This window comes from Durio zibethinus, chromosome 18, assembly GCF_047325235.1.
Source record: "Durio zibethinus cultivar Kanyao isolate XHJ-2024 chromosome 18, ASM4732523v1, whole genome shotgun sequence".
NCBI classification, from domain to species: domain Eukaryota; kingdom Viridiplantae; phylum Streptophyta; class Magnoliopsida; order Malvales; family Malvaceae; genus Durio; species Durio zibethinus.
In genome coordinates this window covers 17,714,876-17,741,544 of record NC_143179.1, presented here as the reverse complement: position 1 = coordinate 17,741,544, position 26,669 = coordinate 17,714,876, and the positions used below count along the sequence as shown (strand labels likewise).

At 30.1% G+C, this 26,669-nt stretch overlaps 2 protein-coding genes across 5 annotated transcripts; both read right to left on the bottom strand.

The window, feature by feature from the left end:
* Positions 1–554: 554 nt before the first annotated feature.
* Positions 555–5,391, bottom strand: LOC149513797 (autophagy-related protein 13b-like). 3 transcript variants are annotated; one of them, XM_089747766.1, is made up of 3 exons: positions 5,110–5,391; positions 4,579–4,985; positions 555–1,167 (listed from the first exon to the last, which is right to left on the bottom strand). In XM_089747766.1, exons 2-3 carry the CDS (start codon positions 4,925–4,927, stop codon positions 1,106–1,108), a joined length of 411 nt encoding a protein of 136 aa, XP_089603892.1. In that variant the 5' UTR covers positions 4,928–4,985; positions 5,110–5,391; the 3' UTR covers positions 555–1,105. The 3 variants fall into 3 exon arrangements, with proteins under 3 accessions (XP_089603892.1, XP_089603893.1, XP_089603891.1); XM_089747767.1 differs by having other exon boundaries at positions 5,138–5,391; XM_089747765.1 differs by having other exon boundaries at positions 4,579–5,389.
* Positions 5,392–8,190: 2,799 nt separating this feature from the next.
* LOC111299797 (autophagy-related protein 13b-like) lies at positions 8,191–19,942 on the bottom strand. 2 transcript variants are annotated; one of them, XR_016329939.1, is made up of 4 exons: positions 19,570–19,942; positions 16,033–16,439; positions 12,215–12,621; positions 8,191–8,803 (listed from the first exon to the last, which is right to left on the bottom strand). XR_016329939.1 is itself a non-coding variant. In XM_089747763.1 (3 exons), exons 1-3 carry the CDS (start codon positions 19,593–19,595, stop codon positions 12,560–12,562), a joined length of 495 nt encoding a protein of 164 aa, XP_089603889.1. In that variant the 5' UTR covers positions 19,596–19,942; the 3' UTR covers positions 12,009–12,559. The 2 variants fall into 2 exon arrangements, 1 of the variants encoding a protein (XP_089603889.1); XM_089747763.1 differs by lacking the exon at positions 8,191–8,803 and having other exon boundaries at positions 12,009–12,621.
* Between the last annotated feature and the right edge of the window lie 6,727 nt (positions 19,943–26,669).

Sequence of the window (26,669 nt, the reverse complement as noted above, 5' to 3'; positions counted from 1 at the left end):
CCAAATAATTGTTTAAAGAGAGAAACCAAGTTGTCAATGGCAATAATAAACCAATCTTTCCAAATTAACCCCAGCCGAGATCATCAAACGAAGTTAAATCACAAAGGTAACAAAGAAAAAACAAAATGTAAAAAGATTTTTTTGGTTTGTTGAAGATTATCCGAATATTTACGCTTACTTACAGATTCAAACTTTATTGAAAAGGTTGATGTTTACCTTTTAACGAAAATAAATCAAAACATCCCACTGGGATTTCTTTTCAATTCTGCTGGTCAGGCAATGGCATCCGTTTCTCTTCAATTCTGATCATCAGGCAATTGCATTTCCAGACTAGACCCACATGGAGGAGAAAAAACAAAGGAAAAGAGGAAAATAATAGACACGACAGCAACAGAGAGATGGTGAGCGAAAGATAGAGATATGTTGTACTACCATGTACATATGTAGCCTGTAAATTCGCATGTACCTCCATTAGCGGTGTAAGTGAACAGAGCTTTCGGTAAACATGTTTAATTTTTGTTCATTTATTAAGTTTAATAAATAATTTTAAACCGTTAGTAAATATGTTTAATTTCTGTTCATTTATTAAGTTTAATAAATAATTTTAAACAACATTTGTACATTCGTTTATTAAACGTACGTGACTACCGAAGAGCAAAAATGGCTTCAGTTGTATAGCATGTAGTAATCTCTCAAACCATAGCGCTGTACATATATATGCAATATACCAATACTGCGGAAGTTAAAAATTCTCATGCACCTTTACTGGAATGTTCAGCTCCTGAGGCATTATTGGCAGATGTGTAAGACTTACCACCTTCACTAAGCAATAAGCTTTTCATCTCTTTATAACCCCGAAGCTCCTCTAATGCATCAGCAGTTGTCTTTGATGCAACAAACCTGGAAGATGCAATACTTGAAGAAGCAGCATGCTCAACATTCACAACCCCAGAAATTTGGTTTTGCTCATAAATGCTGCTGTTCGACATTTCTGGACTGGAGGCTTCCGAAAAATTAATTAAACTGCAGATATCTTGGCAAAGAGGAGGGGCTTTCTTCAGCATACGTAAAAGAGCACCAACTGCAGCATCTTGGGATTTTCGATTCATAAACAATCCTGCCTCATTCGGATCAGACAGATGTCCACTACTATCATCAGACCGGATTCTAAATGGCATGCAAAACAAAGTCAATTCAGTTTATCCAAATAATTCAGAAAATTTTAGGCAGCAAATTTATTTCAGAGGTAAAATAAAAAGATCTAGCCATTTGCAGCAAAATCAATCCTTGCCAATTAAGATAACCGATTGAAAAATGACCATGATACAGGATATATGGCGTTCTCTCCGATTTCAGATAATATTAAAATGACTGATAGTGGCTCTGGAGATGAAATTCATGACTCATTTTCGATCAAGGACCCTACTTCAGTTAAATGATTTATAGGATTTTCTTAGAGAACATTCAGAAGAGAAAATGTCCCACACTCAAACTAAGGATAAAAGCACTCAAACTTTTCATTTGGGTTTCTTTTTTATTTTTAATTTTCAAATTGTTTCACGATAGTCCTAAATTTTTTTAAAAAGATGTTCGACATGGTCCCTTTGCATAAAAATATGAGAAAATTACAAATCAAGATAATGAATTCAAAATTATTAAGCTTCACAATCATACCAAAACATACTTATTAAAAAGAAAATAAAATTTATAAAATTTTTTAAAAGGAGACGAAAACATAATTTTTTTTCCTTAATTTTAAAATTTCAATTTAGAATTAAAGGTAAAATGGTACTTTAGTTTCCTTCGTCATATTATAAAAAAAATTTTTTTTAGTAAATACATTTAAGGATGATAATAAAAAGAATAATTTTGAGTCAATTATCTGATTTTATTTTATTTTTCTATTTTATTAAAATTTATTTTTCCAATATTTATAAATTTTACTAAATATAAAATTAAATCCTATTAAAAATAAAAGCTAAAAATTATTTTTAACAGAATGAAAAAAAATACTAGAATAATTTAAATATATTAATTGGTAAAAAATAAAATTTTTAAAAGTTATTAGAAGAAAACCAAAGTATTATTTTTTTTTAAAATATTATATTTTTTCCGTCAGTTAATATCAATTGTACAGATTCATCGCACTTAAATTAATAGATATTATTGATTCAAAAATTTTATAATTTTATTTCACAAAAAAAATACTTTACAAAACCACAACCGATTAAAACCGAAGCATACGTTCAACTAATAACCAATAAGTCCAAAGACCAATGACCAGATTTTTCTTAGAAATAGCTGTGATGTGCTCCACCTGCCTTCCCATCGGCGAACTTTAAAGTTCAAAGGATCAAATTTAATGTCTCTTGACGTACACGTTGTGGGGCTGGTTTTGGCACGTAGCTTAGCTCAAGAACACTTGATTTTGCCTAAAGTTTCTATCAAGTCCACAAATTAAAAAGCAATATATAGATGCCCGTCGATCCTTCTTTGCCTTACAGCTTAAGGGACGAACCATGGGAGGTAAGCAAAGTCGCTTTCAATTAACGAATGTTCAGAAAATGTGCTAACCAGTGAGTTTTAAACCAAAGTTCGTTCACAGTCAAGACCAGTACGGTGAAGCAAGATAAAGCTTCAACGTTTAAACTTATCCACTCAAAAAAATCCATGCTAAGGGCTGCGAACGTGGGCTCCACTTAAAAGTTGTGGGATTCGTTTGGGTGCAGTAGAAAAATCCAAAACTCAAACCTTCAGACATCAGAGTGTCGATTGGGTAAAACAATGACTGCAGCCCTTATCAGCAAGAAAAGTTGCTTTCAATTAGTACAATATGACAATAAGTGTTGGAGAGTAACTGTTCCAGCGATGATCATTCACATCAAAGTAAAGAGCGCGTTGCACAGAAATTAAGACTCGGATGGATGACTTGTTTGCACAACGACCAGCCAAAACGATGTTGCTACAAATTATTATCATTAATTTTTGTTTATAGCCTTTTGTACCATACTAGTTTTACTTTTTATACATAACAAAACCATGAAAAGAGAGAAAACAAAAGAAAAAAAAAAATCAGCCACTGCACGCAGAGTAAACATAGTAAAAATATTTTATATTTTCTTTAAGTAGAAAAAAAAATAAAATACAAAAGTTCAGAATTTAAGGCAAGAGGAAAATTAAAAATCTTGAACATTTTGTTCTTTTATAACCCCACAAGCGTCAATGGCTAGCTTCTCCATATATATAAACTTAAATTTAAATAAAAAATTATAATAAAAAAATGTAAAATATGACGTCTGCCATTAGTTCTGTTTCTTTCTTTCCTTGCCTCTGGAAAAGTCCCTTATTGAAACTACATGGCGGACCGTTGTGGAAGCGTGTGGGGGCCAAGGCCCCGCCAAAAATTTTGAAAGCCTTTGGGGCCCAAGGCAGAGACAATCAAAAGAGGAGTTAAAAAGCACCATAGAAGAATAGAAGAGGATAAACTAAAAAGCACTAGGGGCTCAATATGAAGGTTAAGGTCTAGGCGTCAATGAACTATGTTAACTGTTGGATTCTTCGTTTCTTTTAAAGTACTTGTGTTTGATATATATACAATGAATGTAGATATGGAGATTAGACAATCCAAATATAAAAAAGAATTAATCGAAAAAAATATATTATTGTATTGTACATATAACATATCTAACATTCGAATCTGAATAACATAACAAATGAAAGATATTTTTCGTATCTTTTTTATGTATATATGATGAATTTCTTTAATGCTTATGTGCTTTATGCCTTTACCAAAGACGTATGTAAACTTATTGTTAGTTCCAAATAATTGTTTAAAGAGAGAAACCAAGTTGTCAATGGCAATAATAAACCAATCTTTCCAAATTAACCCCAGCCGAGATCATCAAACGAAGTTAAATCACAAAGGTAACAAAGAAAAAACAAAATGTAAAAAGATTTTTTTGGTTTGTTGAAGATTATCCGAATATTTACGCTTACTTACAGATTCAAACTTTATTGAAAAGGTTGATGTTTACCTTTTAACGAAAATAAATCAAAACATCCCACTGGGATTTCTTTTCAATTCTGCTGGTCAGGCAATGGCATCCGTTTCTCTTCAATTCTGATCATCAGGCAATTGCATTTCCAGACTAGACCCACATGGAGGAGAAAAAACAAAGGAAAAGAGGAAAATAATAGACACGACAGCAACAGAGAGATGGTGAGCGAAAGATAGAGATATGTTGTACTACCATGTACATATGTAGCCTGTAAATTCGCATGTACCTCCATTAGCGGTGTAAGTGAACAGAGCTTTCGGTAAACATGTTTAATTTTTGTTCATTTATTAAGTTTAATAAATAATTTTAAACCGTTAGTAAATATGTTTAATTTCTGTTCATTTATTAAGTTTAATAAATAATTTTAAACAACATTTGTACATTCGTTTATTAAACGTACGTGACTACCGAAGAGCAAAAATGGCTTCAGTTGTATAGCATGTAGTAATCTCTCAAACCATAGCGCTGTACATATATATGCAATATACCAATACTGCGGAAGTTAAAAATTCTCATGCACCTTTACTGGAATGTTCAGCTCCTGAGGCATTATTGGCAGATGTGTAAGACTTACCACCTTCACTAAGCAATAAGCTTTTCATCTCTTTATAACCCGGAAGCTCCTCTAATGCATCAGCAGTTGTCTTTGATGCAACAAACCTGGAAGATGCAATACTTGAAGAAGCAGCATGCTCAACATTCACAACCCCAGAAATTTGGTTTTGCTCATAAATGCTGCTGTTCGACATTTCTGGACTGGAGGCTTCCGAAAAATTAATTAAACTGCAGATATCTTGGCGAAGAGGAGGGGCTTTCTTCAGCATACGTAAAAGAGCACCAACTGCAGCATCTTGGGATTTTCGATTCATAAACAATCCTGCCTCATTCGGATCAGACAGATGTCCACTACTATCATCAGACCGGATTCTAAATGGCATGCAAAACAAAGTCAATTCAGTTTATCCAAATAATTCAGAAAATTTTAGGCAGCAAATTTATTTCAGAGGTAAAATAAAAAGATCTAGCCATTTGCAGCAAAATCAATCCTTGCCAATTAAGATAACCGATTGAAAAATGACCATGATACAGGATATATGGCGTTCTCTCCGATTTCAGATAATATTAAAATGACTGATAGTGGCTCTGGAGATGAAATTCATGACTCATTTTCGATCAAGGACCCTACTTCAGTTAAATGATTTATAGGATTTTCTTAGAGAACATTCAGAAGAGAAAATGTCCCACACTCAAACTAAGGATAAAAGCACTCAAACTTTTCATTTGGGTTTCTTTTTTATTTTTAATTTTCAAATTGTTTCACGATAGTCCTAAATTTTTTTAAAAAGATGTTCGACATGGTCCCTTTGCATAAAAATATGAGAAAATTACAAATCAAGATAATGAATTCAAAATTATTAAGCTTCACAATCATACCAAAACATACTTATTAAAAAGAAAATAAAATTTATAAAATTTTTTAAAAGGAGACGAAAACATAATTTTTTTTCCTTAATTTTAAAATTTCAATTTAGAATTAAAGGTAAAATGGTACTTTAGTTTCCTTCGTCATATTATAAAAAAAATTTTTTTTAGTAAATACATTTAAGGATGATAATAAAAAGAATAATTTTGAGTCAATTATCTGATTTTATTTTATTTTTCTATTTTATTAAAATTTATTTTTCCAATATTTATAAATTTTACTAAATATAAAATTAAATCCTATTAAAAATAAAAGCTAAAAATTATTTTTAACAGAATGAAAAAAAATACTAGAATAATTTAAATATATTAATTGGTAAAAAATAAAATTTTTAAAAGTTATTAGAAGAAAACCAAAGTATTATTTTTTTTTAAAATATTATATTTTTTCCGTCAGTTAATATCAATTGTACAGATTCATCGCACTTAAATTAATAGATATTATTGATTCAAAAATTTTATAATTTTATTTCACAAAAAAAATACTTTACAAAACCACAACCGATTAAAACCGAAGCATACGTTCAACTAATAACCAATAAGTCCAAAGACCAATGACCAGATTTTTCTTAGAAATAGCTGTGATGTGCTCCACCTGCCTTCCCATCGGCGAACTTTAAAGTTCAAAGGATCAAATTTAATGTCTCTTGACGTACACGTTGTGGGGCTGGTTTTGGCACGTAGCTTAGCTCAAGAACACTTGATTTTGCCTAAAGTTTCTATCAAGTCCACAAATTAAAAAGCAATATATAGATGCCCGTCGATCCTTCTTTGCCTTACAGCTTAAGGGACGAACCATGGGAGGTAAGCAAAGTCGCTTTCAATTAACGAATGTTCAGAAAATGTGCTAACCAGTGAGTTTTAAACCAAAGTTCGTTCACAGTCAAGACCAGTACGGTGAAGCAAGATAAAGCTTCAACGTTTAAACTTATCCACTCAAAAAAATCCATGCTAAGGGCTGCGAACGTGGGCTCCACTTAAAAGTTGTGGGATTCGTTTGGGTGCAGTAGAAAAATCCAAAACTCAAACCTTCAGACATCAGAGTGTCGATTGGGTAAAACAATGACTGCAGCCCTTATCAGCAAGAAAAGTTGCTTTCAATTAGTACAATATGACAATAAGTGTTGGAGAGTAACTGTTCCAGCGATGATCATTCACATCAAAGTAAAGAGCGCGTTGCACAGAAATTAAGACTCGGATGGATGACTTGTTTGCACAACGACCAGCCAAAACGATGTTGCTACAAATTATTATCATTAATTTTTGTTTATAGCCTTTTGTACCATACTAGTTTTACTTTTTATACATAACAAAACCATGAAAAGAGAGAAAACAAAAGAAAAAAAAAAATCAGCCACTGCACGCAGAGTAAACATAGTAAAAATATTTTATATTTTCTTTAAGTAGAAAAAAAAATAAAATACAAAAGTTCAGAATTTAAGGCAAGAGGAAAATTAAAAATCTTGAACATTTTGTTCTTTTATAACCCCACAAGCGTCAATGGCTAGCTTCTCCATATATATAAACTTAAATTTAAATAAAAAATTATAATAAAAAAATGTAAAATATGACGTCTGCCATTAGTTCTGTTTCTTTCTTTCCTTGCCTCTGGAAAAGTCCCTTATTGAAACTACATGGCGGACCGTTGTGGAAGCGTGTGGGGGCCAAGGCCCCGCCAAAAATTTTGAAAGCCTTTGGGGCCCAAGGCAGAGACAATCAAAAGAGGAGTTAAAAAGCACCATAGAAGAATAGAAGAGGATAAACTAAAAAGCACTAGGGGCTCAATATGAAGGTTAAGGTCTAGGCGTCAATGAACTATGTTAACTGTTGGATTCTTCGTTTCTTTTAAAGTACTTGTGTTTGATATATATACAATGAATGTAGATATGGAGATTAGACAATCCAAATATAAAAAAGAATTAATCGAAAAAAATATATTATTGTATTGTACATATAACATATCTAACATTCGAATCTGAATAACATAACAAATGAAAGATATTTTTCGTATCTTTTTTATGTATATATGATGAATTTCTTTAATGCTTATGTGCTTTATGCCTTTACCAAAGACGTATGTAAACTTATTGTTAGTTCCAAATAATTGTTTAAAGAGAGAAACCAAGTTGTCAATGGCAATAATAAACCAATCTTTCCAAATTAACCCCAGCCGAGATCATCAAACGAAGTTAAATCACAAAGGTAACAAAGAAAAAACAAAATGTAAAAAGATTTTTTTGGTTTGTTGAAGATTATCCGAATATTTACGCTTACTTACAGATTCAAACTTTATTGAAAAGGTTGATGTTTACCTTTTAACGAAAATAAATCAAAACATCCCACTGGGATTTCTTTTCAATTCTGCTGGTCAGGCAATGGCATCCGTTTCTCTTCAATTCTGATCATCAGGCAATTGCATTTCCAGACTAGACCCACATGGAGGAGAAAAAACAAAGGAAAAGAGGAAAATAATAGACACGACAGCAACAGAGAGATGGTGAGCGAAAGATAGAGATATGTTGTACTACCATGTACATATGTAGCCTGTAAATTCGCATGTACCTCCATTAGCGGTGTAAGTGAACAGAGCTTTCGGTAAACATGTTTAATTTTTGTTCATTTATTAAGTTTAATAAATAATTTTAAACCGTTAGTAAATATGTTTAATTTCTGTTCATTTATTAAGTTTAATAAATAATTTTAAACAACATTTGTACATTCGTTTATTAAACGTACGTGACTACCGAAGAGCAAAAATGGCTTCAGTTGTATAGCATGTAGTAATCTCTCAAACCATAGCGCTGTACATATATATGCAATATACCAATACTGCGGAAGTTAAAAATTCTCATGCACCTTTACTGGAATGTTCAGCTCCTGAGGCATTATTGGCAGATGTGTAAGACTTACCACCTTCACTAAGCAATAAGCTTTTCATCTCTTTATAACCCGGAAGCTCCTCTAATGCATCAGCAGTTGTCTTTGATGCAACAAACCTGGAAGATGCAATACTTGAAGAAGCAGCATGCTCAACATTCACAACCCCAGAAATTTGGTTTTGCTCATAAATGCTGCTGTTCGACATTTCTGGACTGGAGGCTTCCGAAAAATTAATTAAACTGCAGATATCTTGGCGAAGAGGAGGGGCTTTCTTCAGCATACGTAAAAGAGCACCAACTGCAGCATCTTGGGATTTTCGATTCATAAACAATCCTGCCTCATTCGGATCAGACAGATGTCCACTACTATCATCAGACCGGATTCTAAATGGCATGCAAAACAAAGTCAATTCAGTTTATCCAAATAATTCAGAAAATTTTAGGCAGCAAATTTATTTCAGAGGTAAAATAAAAAGATCTAGCCATTTGCAGCAAAATCAATCCTTGCCAATTAAGATAACCGATTGAAAAATGACCATGATACAGGATATATGGCGTTCTCTCCGATTTCAGATAATATTAAAATGACTGATAGTGGCTCTGGAGATGAAATTCATGACTCATTTTCGATCAAGGACCCTACTTCAGTTAAATGATTTATAGGATTTTCTTAGAGAACATTCAGAAGAGAAAATGTCCCACACTCAAACTAAGGATAAAAGCACTCAAACTTTTCATTTGGGTTTCTTTTTTATTTTTAATTTTCAAATTGTTTCACGATAGTCCTAAATTTTTTTAAAAAGATGTTCGACATGGTCCCTTTGCATAAAAATATGAGAAAATTACAAATCAAGATAATGAATTCAAAATTATTAAGCTTCACAATCATACCAAAACATACTTATTAAAAAGAAAATAAAATTTATAAAATTTTTTAAAAGGAGACGAAAACATAATTTTTTTTCCTTAATTTTAAAATTTCAATTTAGAATTAAAGGTAAAATGGTACTTTAGTTTCCTTCGTCATATTATAAAAAAAATTTTTTTTAGTAAATACATTTAAGGATGATAATAAAAAGAATAATTTTGAGTCAATTATCTGATTTTATTTTATTTTTCTATTTTATTAAAATTTATTTTTCCAATATTTATAAATTTTACTAAATATAAAATTAAATCCTATTAAAAATAAAAGCTAAAAATTATTTTTAACAGAATGAAAAAAAATACTAGAATAATTTAAATATATTAATTGGTAAAAAATAAAATTTTTAAAAGTTATTAGAAGAAAACCAAAGTATTATTTTTTTTTAAAATATTATATTTTTTCCGTCAGTTAATATCAATTGTACAGATTCATCGCACTTAAATTAATAGATATTATTGATTCAAAAATTTTATAATTTTATTTCACAAAAAAAATACTTTACAAAACCACAACCGATTAAAACCGAAGCATACGTTCAACTAATAACCAATAAGTCCAAAGACCAATGACCAGATTTTTCTTAGAAATAGCTGTGATGTGCTCCACCTGCCTTCCCATCGGCGAACTTTAAAGTTCAAAGGATCAAATTTAATGTCTCTTGACGTACACGTTGTGGGGCTGGTTTTGGCACGTAGCTTAGCTCAAGAACACTTGATTTTGCCTAAAGTTTCTATCAAGTCCACAAATTAAAAAGCAATATATAGATGCCCGTCGATCCTTCTTTGCCTTACAGCTTAAGGGACGAACCATGGGAGGTAAGCAAAGTCGCTTTCAATTAACGAATGTTCAGAAAATGTGCTAACCAGTGAGTTTTAAACCAAAGTTCGTTCACAGTCAAGACCAGTACGGTGAAGCAAGATAAAGCTTCAACGTTTAAACTTATCCACTCAAAAAAATCCATGCTAAGGGCTGCGAACGTGGGCTCCACTTAAAAGTTGTGGGATTCGTTTGGGTGCAGTAGAAAAATCCAAAACTCAAACCTTCAGACATCAGAGTGTCGATTGGGTAAAACAATGACTGCAGCCCTTATCAGCAAGAAAAGTTGCTTTCAATTAGTACAATATGACAATAAGTGTTGGAGAGTAACTGTTCCAGCGATGATCATTCACATCAAAGTAAAGAGCGCGTTGCACAGAAATTAAGACTCGGATGGATGACTTGTTTGCACAACGACCAGCCAAAACGATGTTGCTACAAATTATTATCATTAATTTTTGTTTATAGCCTTTTGTACCATACTAGTTTTACTTTTTATACATAACAAAACCATGAAAAGAGAGAAAACAAAAGAAAAAAAAAAATCAGCCACTGCACGCAGAGTAAACATAGTAAAAATATTTTATATTTTCTTTAAGTAGAAAAAAAAATAAAATACAAAAGTTCAGAATTTAAGGCAAGAGGAAAATTAAAAATCTTGAACATTTTGTTCTTTTATAACCCCACAAGCGTCAATGGCTAGCTTCTCCATATATATAAACTTAAATTTAAATAAAAAATTATAATAAAAAAATGTAAAATATGACGTCTGCCATTAGTTCTGTTTCTTTCTTTCCTTGCCTCTGGAAAAGTCCCTTATTGAAACTACATGGCGGACCGTTGTGGAAGCGTGTGGGGGCCAAGGCCCCGCCAAAAATTTTGAAAGCCTTTGGGGCCCAAGGCAGAGACAATCAAAAGAGGAGTTAAAAAGCACCATAGAAGAATAGAAGAGGATAAACTAAAAAGCACTAGGGGCTCAATATGAAGGTTAAGGTCTAGGCGTCAATGAACTATGTTAACTGTTGGATTCTTCGTTTCTTTTAAAGTACTTGTGTTTGATATATATACAATGAATGTAGATATGGAGATTAGACAATCCAAATATAAAAAAGAATTAATCGAAAAAAATATATTATTGTATTGTACATATAACATATCTAACATTCGAATCTGAATAACATAACAAATGAAAGATATTTTTCGTATCTTTTTTATGTATATATGATGAATTTCTTTAATGCTTATGTGCTTTATGCCTTTACCAAAGACGTATGTAAACTTATTGTTAGTTCCAAATAATTGTTTAAAGAGAGAAACCAAGTTGTCAATGGCAATAATAAACCAATCTTTCCAAATTAACCCCAGCCGAGATCATCAAACGAAGTTAAATCACAAAGGTAACAAAGAAAAAACAAAATGTAAAAAGATTTTTTTGGTTTGTTGAAGATTATCCGAATATTTACGCTTACTTACAGATTCAAACTTTATTGAAAAGGTTGATGTTTACCTTTTAACGAAAATAAATCAAAACATCCCACTGGGATTTCTTTTCAATTCTGCTGGTCAGGCAATGGCATCCGTTTCTCTTCAATTCTGATCATCAGGCAATTGCATTTCCAGACTAGACCCACATGGAGGAGAAAAAACAAAGGAAAAGAGGAAAATAATAGACACGACAGCAACAGAGAGATGGTGAGCGAAAGATAGAGATATGTTGTACTACCATGTACATATGTAGCCTGTAAATTCGCATGTACCTCCATTAGCGGTGTAAGTGAACAGAGCTTTCGGTAAACATGTTTAATTTTTGTTCATTTATTAAGTTTAATAAATAATTTTAAACCGTTAGTAAATATGTTTAATTTCTGTTCATTTATTAAGTTTAATAAATAATTTTAAACAACATTTGTACATTCGTTTATTAAACGTACGTGACTACCGAAGAGCAAAAATGGCTTCAGTTGTATAGCATGTAGTAATCTCTCAAACCATAGCGCTGTACATATATATGCAATATACCAATACTGCGGAAGTTAAAAATTCTCATGCACCTTTACTGGAATGTTCAGCTCCTGAGGCATTATTGGCAGATGTGTAAGACTTACCACCTTCACTAAGCAATAAGCTTTTCATCTCTTTATAACCCCGAAGCTCCTCTAATGCATCAGCAGTTGTCTTTGATGCAACAAACCTGGAAGATGCAATACTTGAAGAAGCAGCATGCTCAACATTCACAACCCCAGAAATTTGGTTTTGCTCATAAATGCTGCTGTTCGACATTTCTGGACTGGAGGCTTCCGAAAAATTAATTAAACTGCAGATATCTTGGCAAAGAGGAGGGGCTTTCTTCAGCATACGTAAAAGAGCACCAACTGCAGCATCTTGGGATTTTCGATTCATAAACAATCCTGCCTCATTCGGATCAGACAGATGTCCACTACTATCATCAGACCGGATTCTAAATGGCATGCAAAACAAAGTCAATTCAGTTTATCCAAATAATTCAGAAAATTTTAGGCAGCAAATTTATTTCAGAGGTAAAATAAAAAGATCTAGCCATTTGCAGCAAAATCAATCCTTGCCAATTAAGATAACCGATTGAAAAATGACCATGATACAGGATATATGGCGTTCTCTCCGATTTCAGATAATATTAAAATGACTGATAGTGGCTCTGGAGATGAAATTCATGACTCATTTTCGATCAAGGACCCTACTTCAGTTAAATGATTTATAGGATTTTCTTAGAGAACATTCAGAAGAGAAAATGTCCCACACTCAAACTAAGGATAAAAGCACTCAAACTTTTCATTTGGGTTTCTTTTTTATTTTTAATTTTCAAATTGTTTCACGATAGTCCTAAATTTTTTTAAAAAGATGTTCGACATGGTCCCTTTGCATAAAAATATGAGAAAATTACAAATCAAGATAATGAATTCAAAATTATTAAGCTTCACAATCATACCAAAACATACTTATTAAAAAGAAAATAAAATTTATAAAATTTTTTAAAAGGAGACGAAAACATAATTTTTTTTCCTTAATTTTAAAATTTCAATTTAGAATTAAAGGTAAAATGGTACTTTAGTTTCCTTCGTCATATTATAAAAAAAATTTTTTTTAGTAAATACATTTAAGGATGATAATAAAAAGAATAATTTTGAGTCAATTATCTGATTTTATTTTATTTTTCTATTTTATTAAAATTTATTTTTCCAATATTTATAAATTTTACTAAATATAAAATTAAATCCTATTAAAAATAAAAGCTAAAAATTATTTTTAACAGAATGAAAAAAAATACTAGAATAATTTAAATATATTAATTGGTAAAAAATAAAATTTTTAAAAGTTATTAGAAGAAAACCAAAGTATTATTTTTTTTTAAAATATTATATTTTTTCCGTCAGTTAATATCAATTGTACAGATTCATCGCACTTAAATTAATAGATATTATTGATTCAAAAATTTTATAATTTTATTTCACAAAAAAAATACTTTACAAAACCACAACCGATTAAAACCGAAGCATACGTTCAACTAATAACCAATAAGTCCAAAGACCAATGACCAGATTTTTCTTAGAAATAGCTGTGATGTGCTCCACCTGCCTTCCCATCGGCGAACTTTAAAGTTCAAAGGATCAAATTTAATGTCTCTTGACGTACACGTTGTGGGGCTGGTTTTGGCACGTAGCTTAGCTCAAGAACACTTGATTTTGCCTAAAGTTTCTATCAAGTCCACAAATTAAAAAGCAATATATAGATGCCCGTCGATCCTTCTTTGCCTTACAGCTTAAGGGACGAACCATGGGAGGTAAGCAAAGTCGCTTTCAATTAACGAATGTTCAGAAAATGTGCTAACCAGTGAGTTTTAAACCAAAGTTCGTTCACAGTCAAGACCAGTACGGTGAAGCAAGATAAAGCTTCAACGTTTAAACTTATCCACTCAAAAAAATCCATGCTAAGGGCTGCGAACGTGGGCTCCACTTAAAAGTTGTGGGATTCGTTTGGGTGCAGTAGAAAAATCCAAAACTCAAACCTTCAGACATCAGAGTGTCGATTGGGTAAAACAATGACTGCAGCCCTTATCAGCAAGAAAAGTTGCTTTCAATTAGTACAATATGACAATAAGTGTTGGAGAGTAACTGTTCCAGCGATGATCATTCACATCAAAGTAAAGAGCGCGTTGCACAGAAATTAAGACTCGGATGGATGACTTGTTTGCACAACGACCAGCCAAAACGATGTTGCTACAAATTATTATCATTAATTTTTGTTTATAGCCTTTTGTACCATACTAGTTTTACTTTTTATACATAACAAAACCATGAAAAGAGAGAAAACAAAAGAAAAAAAAAAATCAGCCACTGCACGCAGAGTAAACATAGTAAAAATATTTTATATTTTCTTTAAGTAGAAAAAAAAATAAAATACAAAAGTTCAGAATTTAAGGCAAGAGGAAAATTAAAAATCTTGAACATTTTGTTCTTTTATAACCCCACAAGCGTCAATGGCTAGCTTCTCCATATATATAAACTTAAATTTAAATAAAAAATTATAATAAAAAAATGTAAAATATGACGTCTGCCATTAGTTCTGTTTCTTTCTTTCCTTGCCTCTGGAAAAGTCCCTTATTGAAACTACATGGCGGACCGTTGTGGAAGCGTGTGGGGGCCAAGGCCCCGCCAAAAATTTTGAAAGCCTTTGGGGCCCAAGGCAGAGACAATCAAAAGAGGAGTTAAAAAGCACCATAGAAGAATAGAAGAGGATAAACTAAAAAGCACTAGGGGCTCAATATGAAGGTTAAGGTCTAGGCGTCAATGAACTATGTTAACTGTTGGATTCTTCGTTTCTTTTAAAGTACTTGTGTTTGATATATATACAATGAATGTAGATATGGAGATTAGACAATCCAAATATAAAAAAGAATTAATCGAAAAAAATATATTATTGTATTGTACATATAACATATCTAACATTCGAATCTGAATAACATAACAAATGAAAGATATTTTTCGTATCTTTTTTATGTATATATGATGAATTTCTTTAATGCTTATGTGCTTTATGCCTTTACCAAAGACGTATGTAAACTTATTGTTAGTTCCAAATAATTGTTTAAAGAGAGAAACCAAGTTGTCAATGGCAATAATAAACCAATCTTTCCAAATTAACCCCAGCCGAGATCATCAAACGAAGTTAAATCACAAAGGTAACAAAGAAAAAACAAAATGTAAAAAGATTTTTTTGGTTTGTTGAAGATTATCCGAATATTTACGCTTACTTACAGATTCAAACTTTATTGAAAAGGTTGATGTTTACCTTTTAACGAAAATAAATCAAAACATCCCACTGGGATTTCTTTTCAATTCTGCTGGTCAGGCAATGGCATCCGTTTCTCTTCAATTCTGATCATCAGGCAATTGCATTTCCAGACTAGACCCACATGGAGGAGAAAAAACAAAGGAAAAGAGGAAAATAATAGACACGACAGCAACAGAGAGATGGTGAGCGAAAGATAGAGATATGTTGTACTACCATGTACATATGTAGCCTGTAAATTCGCATGTACCTCCATTAGCGGTGTAAGTGAACAGAGCTTTCGGTAAACATGTTTAATTTTTGTTCATTTATTAAGTTTAATAAATAATTTTAAACCGTTAGTAAATATGTTTAATTTCTGTTCATTTATTAAGTTTAATAAATAATTTTAAACAACATTTGTACATTCGTTTATTAAACGTACGTGACTACCGAAGAGCAAAAATGGCTTCAGTTGTATAGCATGTAGTAATCTCTCAAACCATAGCGCTGTACATATATATGCAATATACCAATACTGCGGAAGTTAAAAATTCTCATGCACCTTTACTGGAATGTTCAGCTCCTGAGGCATTATTGGCAGATGTGTAAGACTTACCACCTTCACTAAGCAATAAGCTTTTCATCTCTTTATAACCCGGAAGCTCCTCTAATGCATCAGCAGTTGTCTTTGATGCAACAAACCTGGAAGATGCAATACTTGAAGAAGCAGCATGCTCAACATTCACAACCCCAGAAATTTGGTTTTGCTCATAAATGCTGCTGTTCGACATTTCTGGACTGGAGGCTTCCGAAAAATTAATTAAACTGCAGATATCTTGGCGAAGAGGAGGGGCTTTCTTCAGCATACGTAAAAGAGCACCAACTGCAGCATCTTGGGATTTTCGATTCATAAACAATCCTGCCTCATTCGGATCAGACAGATGTCCACTACTATCATCAGACCGGATTCTAAATGGCATGCAAAACAAAGTCAATTCAGTTTATCCAAATAATTCAGAAAATTTTAGGCAGCAAATTTATTTCAGAGGTAAAATAAAAAGATCTAACCATTTGCAGCAAAATCAATCCGTGCCAATTAAGATAACCGATTGAAAAATGACCATGATACAGGATATATGGCGTTCTCTCCAATTTCAAATAATATTAAAATGACTGATAGTGGCTCTGGAGATGAAATTCATGGCTCATTTTCGATCAAGGACCCTACTTCAATTAAATGATTTATAGGATTTTCTTAGAGAACATTCAGAAGAGAAAATGTCCCACACTCAAACTAAGGATAAAAGCACTCAAACTTTTCATTTGGGTTTCTTTTATATTTTTAATTTTCAAATTGTTTCACGATAGTCCTAAATTTTTTTAAAAAGATGTCCGACATGGTCCCTTTGCATAAAAATATGAGAAAATTACAAATCAAGATAATGAATTCAAAATTATTAAGCTTCACAATCATACCAAAACATATTTATTAAAAAGAAAATAAAATTTATAAAATTTTTTAAAAGGAGACGAAAACATAATTTTTTTCTTAATTTTAAAAATTCAATTTAGAATTAAAGGTAAAATGGTACTTTAGTTTCCTTCGTCATATTATAAAAAAAAATTTTTTTTGTAAATATATTTAAGGATGATAATAAAAAGAATAATTTTGAGTCAATTATCTGATTTTATTTTTTTTTCTATTTTATTAAAATTTATTTTTCCAATATTTATAAATTTTACTAAATATAAAATTAAATCCTATCAAAAATAAAAGCTAAAAATTATTTTTAACAAAATGAAAAAAAATACTAGAATAATTTAAATATATTAATTGGTAAAAAATAAAATTTTTAAAAGTTATTAGAAGAAAACAAAAGTATCATTTTTTTTAAAATATTATATTTTTTCCGTCAATTAATATCAATTGTACAAATTCATCGCACTTAAATTAATAGATATGATTGACTCAAAAATTTTATAATTTTATTTCACAAAAAAAATACTTTACAAAACCACAACCGATTTATAAAATATCTCACATTGAAACCTACAAATTAAATCTAGTATTACTTAAGTTGCTTCAAAGACAAAGTCTTTGTATGTTAATTTAATTGCATGCACAAGGCCAAAACCCATCCGGCTAGTCTTTCCATTAATGTAAGAGAGTACCATCAAATTGAAGGTATTTCATTAAAGAAAAATCCTTATGACTACCTTGTCCCTTCTCCGTCGTTTACGAAGGACTACGTTTACGCAAAGCTAAACGCAACTATCAAAACCGAAGCATACGTACAACTAATAACCAATAAGTCCAAAGACCAATGACCAGATTTTTCTTAGAAATAGCTGTGATGTGCTCCACCTGCCTTTCCATCGGCGAACTTTAAAGTTCAAAGGATTTAAAGTTCAAAGGATCAAACTCAATGTCCCTTCGCGTACACGTTGTGGGGCTGGTTTTGGTACGTAGCTTAGCCCAAGAAGACTTGATTTTGCCTAAAGTTTTCTGTCAAGTCCACAAATTAAAAAGCAATACATAGATGCCCTTACAATCCTTCTTTGCCTTACGGCTTGAAGGGACGAACCATGGGAGGTAAGTAAAGTCGCTTTCAATAAATGAATGTCCAGAAAATGTGCTAACCAGTGAGTTTTAAACCAAAGTTCGTTCAAAGTCAAGACCAGTACGGTGAAGCAAGATAAAGCCTCAACTTTTAAACTTATCCACTCAAAAAAATCCATGCTAAGGGCGGCGAACGTGGGCTCCACTTAAAAGTTGTGGGATTCGTTTGGGTGTAGTAGAAAAATCCAAAACTCAAACCTTCAGACATCAGAGTGTCGATTGGGTAAAACAATGACTTCAGCCCTTATCAGCAAGAAAAGTTGCTTTCAATTAGTACAATATGACAATAAGTGTTGGAGGGTAACTGTTCCAGCGATGATCATTCACATCAAAGTAAAGAGCGCGTTGCACAGAAATTAAGACTTGGATGGATGACTTGTTTGCACAACAACCAGCCAAAACGATGTTGCTACAAATTATTATCATTAATTTTTGTTCATAGCCTTTTGTACCATACTAGTTTTACTTTTTATACATAACAAAACCATGAAAAGAGAGAAAACAAAAGAAAAAAAAAATCAGCCACTGCACGCAGAGTAAACATAGTAAAAATATTTTATATTTTCTTTAAGTAAAAAATAAAATAAAATACAAAAGTTCAGAATTTAAGGCAAGAGGAAAATTAAAAATCTTGAACATTTTGTTCTTTTATAACCCCACAAGCGTCAATGGCCAGCTTCTCAATATATATAAACTTAAATTTAAATAAAAAATTATAATAAAAAATGTAAAATATGACGTCTGCCATTAGTTCTGTTTCTTTCTTTCCTTGCTTCTGGATAAGTCCCTCATTGAAACTACATGGCGGACCGTTGTGGAAGCGTGTGGGGGCCAAGACCCCGCCAAAAATTTTGAAAGCCTTTGGGGCCCAAGGCAGAGACAATCAAAAGAGGAGTTAAAAAGCACCATAGAAGAATAGAAGAGGATAAACTAAAAAGCACTAGGGGCTCAATATGAAGGTTAAGGTCTAGGCGTCAATGAACTATGTTAATTGTTGGATTCTTCGTTTCTTTTAAAGTAATTGTGTTTGATATATATACAATGAATGTAGATATGGAGGTTAGACAATCCAAATATAAAAAAGAATTAATTGAAAAAAATATATTATTGTATTGTACATATAACATATCTAACATTCGAATCTGAATAACATAAAAAATAAAAGACATTTTTCATATCCTTTTTATGTATGTATGATGAATTTCTTTAATGCTTATGTGCTTTATGCCTTTACCAAAGACGTATGTAAACTTATTGTTAGTTCCAAATAATTGTTTAAAGAGAGAAACCAAGTTGTCAATGGCAATAATAAACCAATCTTTTCAAATTAACCCCAACCGAGATCATCAAACGAAGTCAAATCACAAAGGTAACAAAGAAAAAACAAAATGTAAAAAGATTTTTTTGGTTTGTTGAAGATTATCCGAATATTTACGCTTACTTACAGATTCAAACTTTATTGAAAAGGTTGATGTTTACCTTTTAACGAAAATAAATCTAAACATCCCACTGAGATTTCTTTTCAATTCTGCTGGTCAGGCAATGGCATCCGTTTCTCTTCAATTCTGGTCATCAGGCAATTGCATTTCCAGACTAGACCCACATGGAGGAGAAAAAACAAAGGAAAAGAGGAAGATAACCGATTGAAAAATGACCATGATACAGGATATATGGCGTTCTCTCCAATTTCAGATAATATTAAAATGACTGATAGTGGCTCTGGAGATGAAATTCATGACTCATTTTCGATCAAGGACCCTACTTCAGTTAAATGATTTATAGGATTTTCTTAGAGAACATTCAGAAGAGAAAATGTCCCACACTCAAACTAAGGATAAAAGCACATTTGCAGACTCAAACTTTTCATTTGGGTTTCATTTTGATTTTTAATTTTCAAATTACTTCATGATAGTCCTAAATCTTTTTAAAAAGATGTCGATATGGTCCCTTTGCACAAAAATAAGAGGAAATTACAAATTAAGATAATGAATTCAGAATTCTTACTCTTTATAATCTTACCAAAATATATTTATTTAAAAGGAAATAAATTTATAAATTTTTTAAAAAGGAAATGAGAACATAATGTTTTCCTTAATTTTAAAAATTCAACTTAAAATTAAAGGTAAAATGATACTTTAGTTTCTTTCTTAATAATTATAAGAATTTTATTTTTTTAGTAAATACATTTTAGTATGTAATAAAAAGAATAATTTTGAGTCAATTATCTAATTTTATTTTCTTTTTGTATTTTATTAAAATTTATTTTTCCAATATTTATAAATTTTAGTATATAAAATTAAATCCAATTAAAAATAAAGCTAAAAATTATTTTTAACAAAAAAGAAAGAAACAAAACATTAGAATAATTTAAATATATTAATTGGTAAAAAAATAAAATTTATAAAAGTTATTAGAAGAAAATAAAAGTATCATTTTTTCCTTGATTTTGAAAATTAAACTTAAAATAGAGACAAAAATGATACATTCTTTTCCTTTGTAATAAATATAAAATTTTATTTCTTTTAATAAATATATTTTGTTATGATAGCAAGGATTAATAATTCTAGATACGTAATTCTGATTCTATTTCTTTTTTATTTTATTTTATTAAATTTTATTTCCCTAATATTTATAAATTTTGATAAAAAAATAAAACTTTAAATCCTATTAAAAATAAAGTTAGAAATTATTTTTAATAAAAAAGAGAGGAATGAAACATACCCAAATAGTTTTGAATCTTGAGTGCTTTGGCATTTATTTTTTAAAAAATATATAAAAAATCTTTATATATTTATGGACTTGATTAATAGTGTTTAGATTCTAGTTATAATTTTAAACTTAAATAGTAAAGGAATTATGCTTATTTTATCAAGTGATCTTAAATGAATTACTTCTAATAAAATATTTATTGATAGATTATGTATCAAATCAGGATTAATTTCCTCATTTGTTAAGATTTATATTTCTTGTTTTTTATTTGTTTTTATGTATTGATGATTGTGCCCTAATTCTATAGGTTTCTTTATACATATCAATTCTTTTATATATTTTTATATTCCTTTTAATAAAATGACACTTAGAGAACATTATTTTTTTCTTTGTTTTCATGGGTTTACTTTTATTTATTCTTTTCTAATGGCCAAAACAACCATAATCGGTACCCTTCAAGAGAGTAGATCAAAAGTGACTTCTGAACCAATTACCGTATTCACTCCAAAATGCATAATTACATAGAAAGATAATTATCTCTCTGCTTTGAGTGCAAAATCATATTCTAAAAATCTTGGATTATAGATTTTGGGTTTTTCAAGCATATGACTAAATGCCATGAATTGTTTTCAACATATAATTCATATTCTAAAAGCCTTAAAATTCATATTCCTAATGGATCGCTATTCTCTATTACTGGAGAAGGAAACATTAAAGTTTTTAATAAGACACTATTTTTAGTTTTACATGTTCCTAATTTAGTATATAATTTAGTATCCATTAGTAAATTGACAAAGGACTTGAATTGTATGGCTAAGTTCTATATTTCATATTGTGATTTACTTTCAAGGAGGATAATTGACAGTATTAAGGAGCATGAAGGCTTGTACAACTTTGAAAATCCTCAACAAATGAATAAACAAGGTTTGACTCTAAGTGGTGAATATATTTATGTTTTTAGTGAAATTATGTTATGGCACAATAGATTAGGATATCTTAGTTTTCTACATCTAAAAATTCTTTTTCCTTCTCTTTTTAAGAATAAAAATGTCCATTCCTTTTGTTATGAAACTTATCAACTTGCCAAACACACTCATGTTCCTTATCATAGTCATCCGTATAGATTTCTAAATATTTTTCTTTAGTTCATAATGATATTTGGGGACCTTTATAAGAAAATAACATAATTAGAACTAGGTGATTCATGACTTTTACAGATGATCATACGGAGCTTATTGAGTTTACTTATTAAAAAACAAGTCAGATGCTAAGGCAATTTTTCAACAATTTCAAAAAATGATTCAAACATAATTTCAAGCTTAAATATAAAATTTTCACACAAACAATACTTTAATTCAATTCTTGGTGATTATTTAAAAGAAAATGAGACTTTTCACCAAAGTTCTTGCGTCAATACCTCCCAACAAAATGGGATTATAAAACGTAAAAATAGTCATCTATTAAAGTTGTTCGTCTATCATGTTTACCAATAAGTTCCAAAGTGTTTTTTGAGAGATGTTATTTGAACAGCCTCAAACTTGACCAATAAACCTTCTAGTAGAGTTCTCAATTTCAACACACCATCGAACATGTTACCTTTATCATATCCGTGAATTATGATTTTTACCTCTTTATCCCCAAAATTCTTTGGTTGCACATCTTTTGTTAACAAAAAAAGTTTATCTTATAGAAAAATAGAACTTAGAGCTATAAAATGTATTTTTATTAGGTACTCTTCTACTAAAAAAAGGTATAAGTGCTATTGTCCATTTATGAAACAAATATTTATCTCATTAGATGTCACATTCTTTGAAAATCAACCTTTTTACCCAAAACTAATTCTTTATGGGAAGATAATAAGTGAAGATAGGCTTTAAGAATATTCTATTTCAATTCTTATAACATCTACTATTCGAAGGAAAATATGGTCATATTGCTTTACTCTTTGGTATGCCTACGGAAAAACAGTTGATAAGAACTCTAGTTCAGTTTTGGGACCTTACTTATAGATTTTTCATGTTCAATGAGATAAATAGAACCCCGATAATTAAAAAGCATACTACATTTTTTAAGGTACATCTCTCCAATCCATATAAGATTTACTAGAAAGGTCGAAAACTTAGGTCTCAAAAGAAACTTGCCTACATGATCAAAGTCTCCACTCAAAATGTGAACTGGTACATCTAAACAAAAGGTAAAAGTAATTGCATCCCATGAGAAATCTTATGTGATTATATCATCAAACATTTAAAGGATGAACGAGGCATGAGAATAATAGCTTTAGCAATTTATGGCTTGATTATTTTTCCAAAGCTCTCAAGGCATATCGAAGTATCAATAATCAATTTCCTCAAACAAGTAAACAATAAGATAAATCTCGTTCCATCCATACTGGTAGAAACTTTTAAATCATTGAATCATTTTCAAATAAGAGGATAAAGTTTCATAGAGTGTACATAGCTATTTTATATTTGGGAAAAAAGTTATCTTCAACATCTTGTAGGCAAATTTTGTCCTACTTACAATAACAGAAGCAGGCCAATTGAAGAATTTTGCAATATTGATTGACCAAAATTGAAGCTCAAAGAAAAATAGGTATTACTTTTGCAAAATCTCACTAGTGCCCAAGTTTTATGGAATGCTCCATGGATGCCACAAAAAGCCATGTTATAAAAGTGTGGTGACAAGCTATAGGTACCACTCTTAAGGCTATAGGGAGGTATAAGCCATGCTTTGGCGATGGTTCATATGCAATTGAGGTTGAAGCGGTTCATTTTGATAACTCTTCAACACAACGACGATCGATCGAAATTTGGATTTACAATGACCAACAAAGAGGAAATTTTTTTTACAAAGTAAGGCCCTCAGGTTGTAGAAAGAGAAAGCATGGAAAAAAATAAAAAAAAATTTGATTTTAAGCTTTTTATAAGTTACTAAAACGATATCATTTTAGGCATCAAACTCGCACCCAATTCATGCTAGATTTACATGTGGACTCGTAGGTGACAGGACCCATATGTAAGTTTTTTTTTATTTTTTTTACTTTGTGACTTTTTTTTCTTTTTTTGTTAGAATTTTTATTATTTATTTTTATAATTATTTTGAAAAGAATTAAGATATATATATATATGATTATTATGGGTAATAATTTAAAAATAAAAAATAAAAAATAACTGATAACTTTTGATCCAAAATAAAAAATGATTAAATATTAAAAAATTAATTATTAAGAAAAATGGAAAGAGTTATATTTTTTCATAATTATATCAATAAAAATATTTTAAAATTTTGTGAAGGTGTTGGGATAATTTAAGAAATTAGTTTTCCTAAAAAAAAATAAAATGCTACAAATAATAAACAAGTTGAAAATAATGGATTGTTTAAATACATCTTTTAAAATGTAATTTTTAAGGAAAATTGAAAAAGTTCACTTTTCTTTAATTCTTATAAACAAAAACATTTTTTATTTCACCAAAAAGTTTTGATAATCTAAAAATTATTTTTGCTACATAAAAATTTATTCAAAGAAAAAAACCAAAAGACCAAAATTAATAAATAAATAACAAAAATAAAGTAAATAAAAATGCTTATTTGAAAAAATATTTTGAGTGGAAATTTTTAAGGAAATTTGAAAAGTCTTATTTTTCTTAATTAGTACCAAAGGAAAAATGAATTTGGGGTTTTACCAAAGAGTCACGATAATCCTAAAATCAATTTTACAAATAAAAGTTTTATTTAGATAATCACATAATAATAAATAGTTATACTAACTTGAAAATATATATAATAATAACAATAATCGAAGATAATAATACTTTAAATCATACATATTGTCCGTGAATAAAGAATATTTTATGATGAAATTTTAGATTTTTGTGTATGATCAATTTTCTAAAAAATTTCATGAAATGAAGATATTTTTTATAAAATCTGTTAAAGTGTTGGAAAATTTATATAATGTGAAAATAATAATTTTTTTTACAAAATAATAATAAAAAATATTTTTCATAAATACATTTTAGGGATTAATTTTAAATATTGAAAAAAATAATATTATCAAAATAAATAGATAATGCATGTTTAATTTGTACTGTTCTTTAAACAAGTTATTGTGGGGTGCTAATACTTTTCTTATTCGTAATTGTACTCTCAAAGCCTATCCAAATTTTGCAAATCAAAACAACTCTTATTAAATCTTAATTAATTTTGATATTTTTATTAAAAGATAAACTTTTAGGTAGCTAATCATACTCATATAAAAAAGATTGGTGACAACTTTTTAAATTTTCATCAAGTCCAACAATCAAGTCCCTTGAACAAAAAATTGTTAAAACAGCTTGTGGACTTAGTTGTAGACATTTGAGAGTCAAGCCAAAATTAAGCATGTGTCATCTAAACTTTAATTAATGGTCTTTTCGATACTTAATTTTAATTCTTTATTTTATTAAAATTTTAAAAAAAATTTGATAGTTTTATTTAGTTCTTTTTTATGTTTAATAATGTTAGTTTTTTTATTTGTTTTATATTGCTGACAATTATGAAATATTTATATTGTGGACTTTATTTCGATTAATGGTTGTTACGTTACTTCACACACGTACACATTTGTATTCATGCATAAGCTATATACTGAAACACCAAAATCTGTCCCTTTATGAGGGAATAGAGTACCTGGGTTTTCATGAGGTTATAATGTCTCTACTTGGACTAATGAAATACTTTTACTCAAGTTGAACCCTTTCTATAGATAACCCATTATGGGTGAAAATTGAGAGTCTTACTAGTCTAGAATATATGACAGTAAGGATCAATTTGAGAGCCTTTTTGCCTTTGTTAAATTCTGAACCCTACATGTAATGAACCTTAAGAAACTAACCTTAGATAAAGCCATACCATTTTTGTAGATTATACCCTAAATAAGGACACATGATGGAACATTTATTTTAATTTGATTGCTAACGTTAATTTGTTTTGCTTTCATTTTGTTTCATGATCATACATCATCATAAATATTTGCATATAGGATGTGCTTGTCAATGTGCTAGTATTAGTTAGAAAATTTTCAATGTTGCTGTGAAACATCATCATGATATTTTCAACTTTTAAGCCCATCATGCACAAAGCATGTTAATAAGGTGATAACTTTATCATTAAAGACCCAAAACAAAAAAATAGACTGTCTGAAAGAATCTAAAAAGGAAACGTTGCTTAAAGAAATCAAATTAGGGCTTCAACAAAATGAAATCCCTAAGTTGGTCAAGATTTGGCATCGTGTAACAAAACCTAAGAAGATGGCTTTCGAAGGAAACTATGGTCACATTGCTTCACTCTTTGAGGTGCTTATGGAAAAACAATTGATAAGAACTCTAGTTTAGTTTTGGGACCTTACTTATAGATGTTTCATGTTCACTGAGATACATATGACCTTAATGATCGAAAAGTATACTACATTTTTGTGGGTACATCTCCCCAATCCAAATAAGATTTACTGGGGAGGTCAAAAACTTGGGTAAAAAAAAAAACTTGTCTACATGATCAAAGTCCTTATTCAAAATGTGAACTCGTATATCCAAACAAAAGGCAAAAGCAATTGCATCCTGTGAGAAATCTTATGTGATTATATCATCAAACATTTAAAATAATGAACAAGGCATGTGAATAATAGCTTTGGCAATTTAGGGCTTGATTATTTTTCCAAATCTCTTAGGCCAAATTGAAGTATCAATAATCGACTTCCTCGAACAAGTAGACAACAAGATAAATCTCATTCCATCCATACTGGTAGAAACTTTTAAATCATTGAATCATTATTGAAGAAGATGAAGAAGTTTCCTAAAGTGTACATAGCTACTTTATATTTGGGCAAAAAG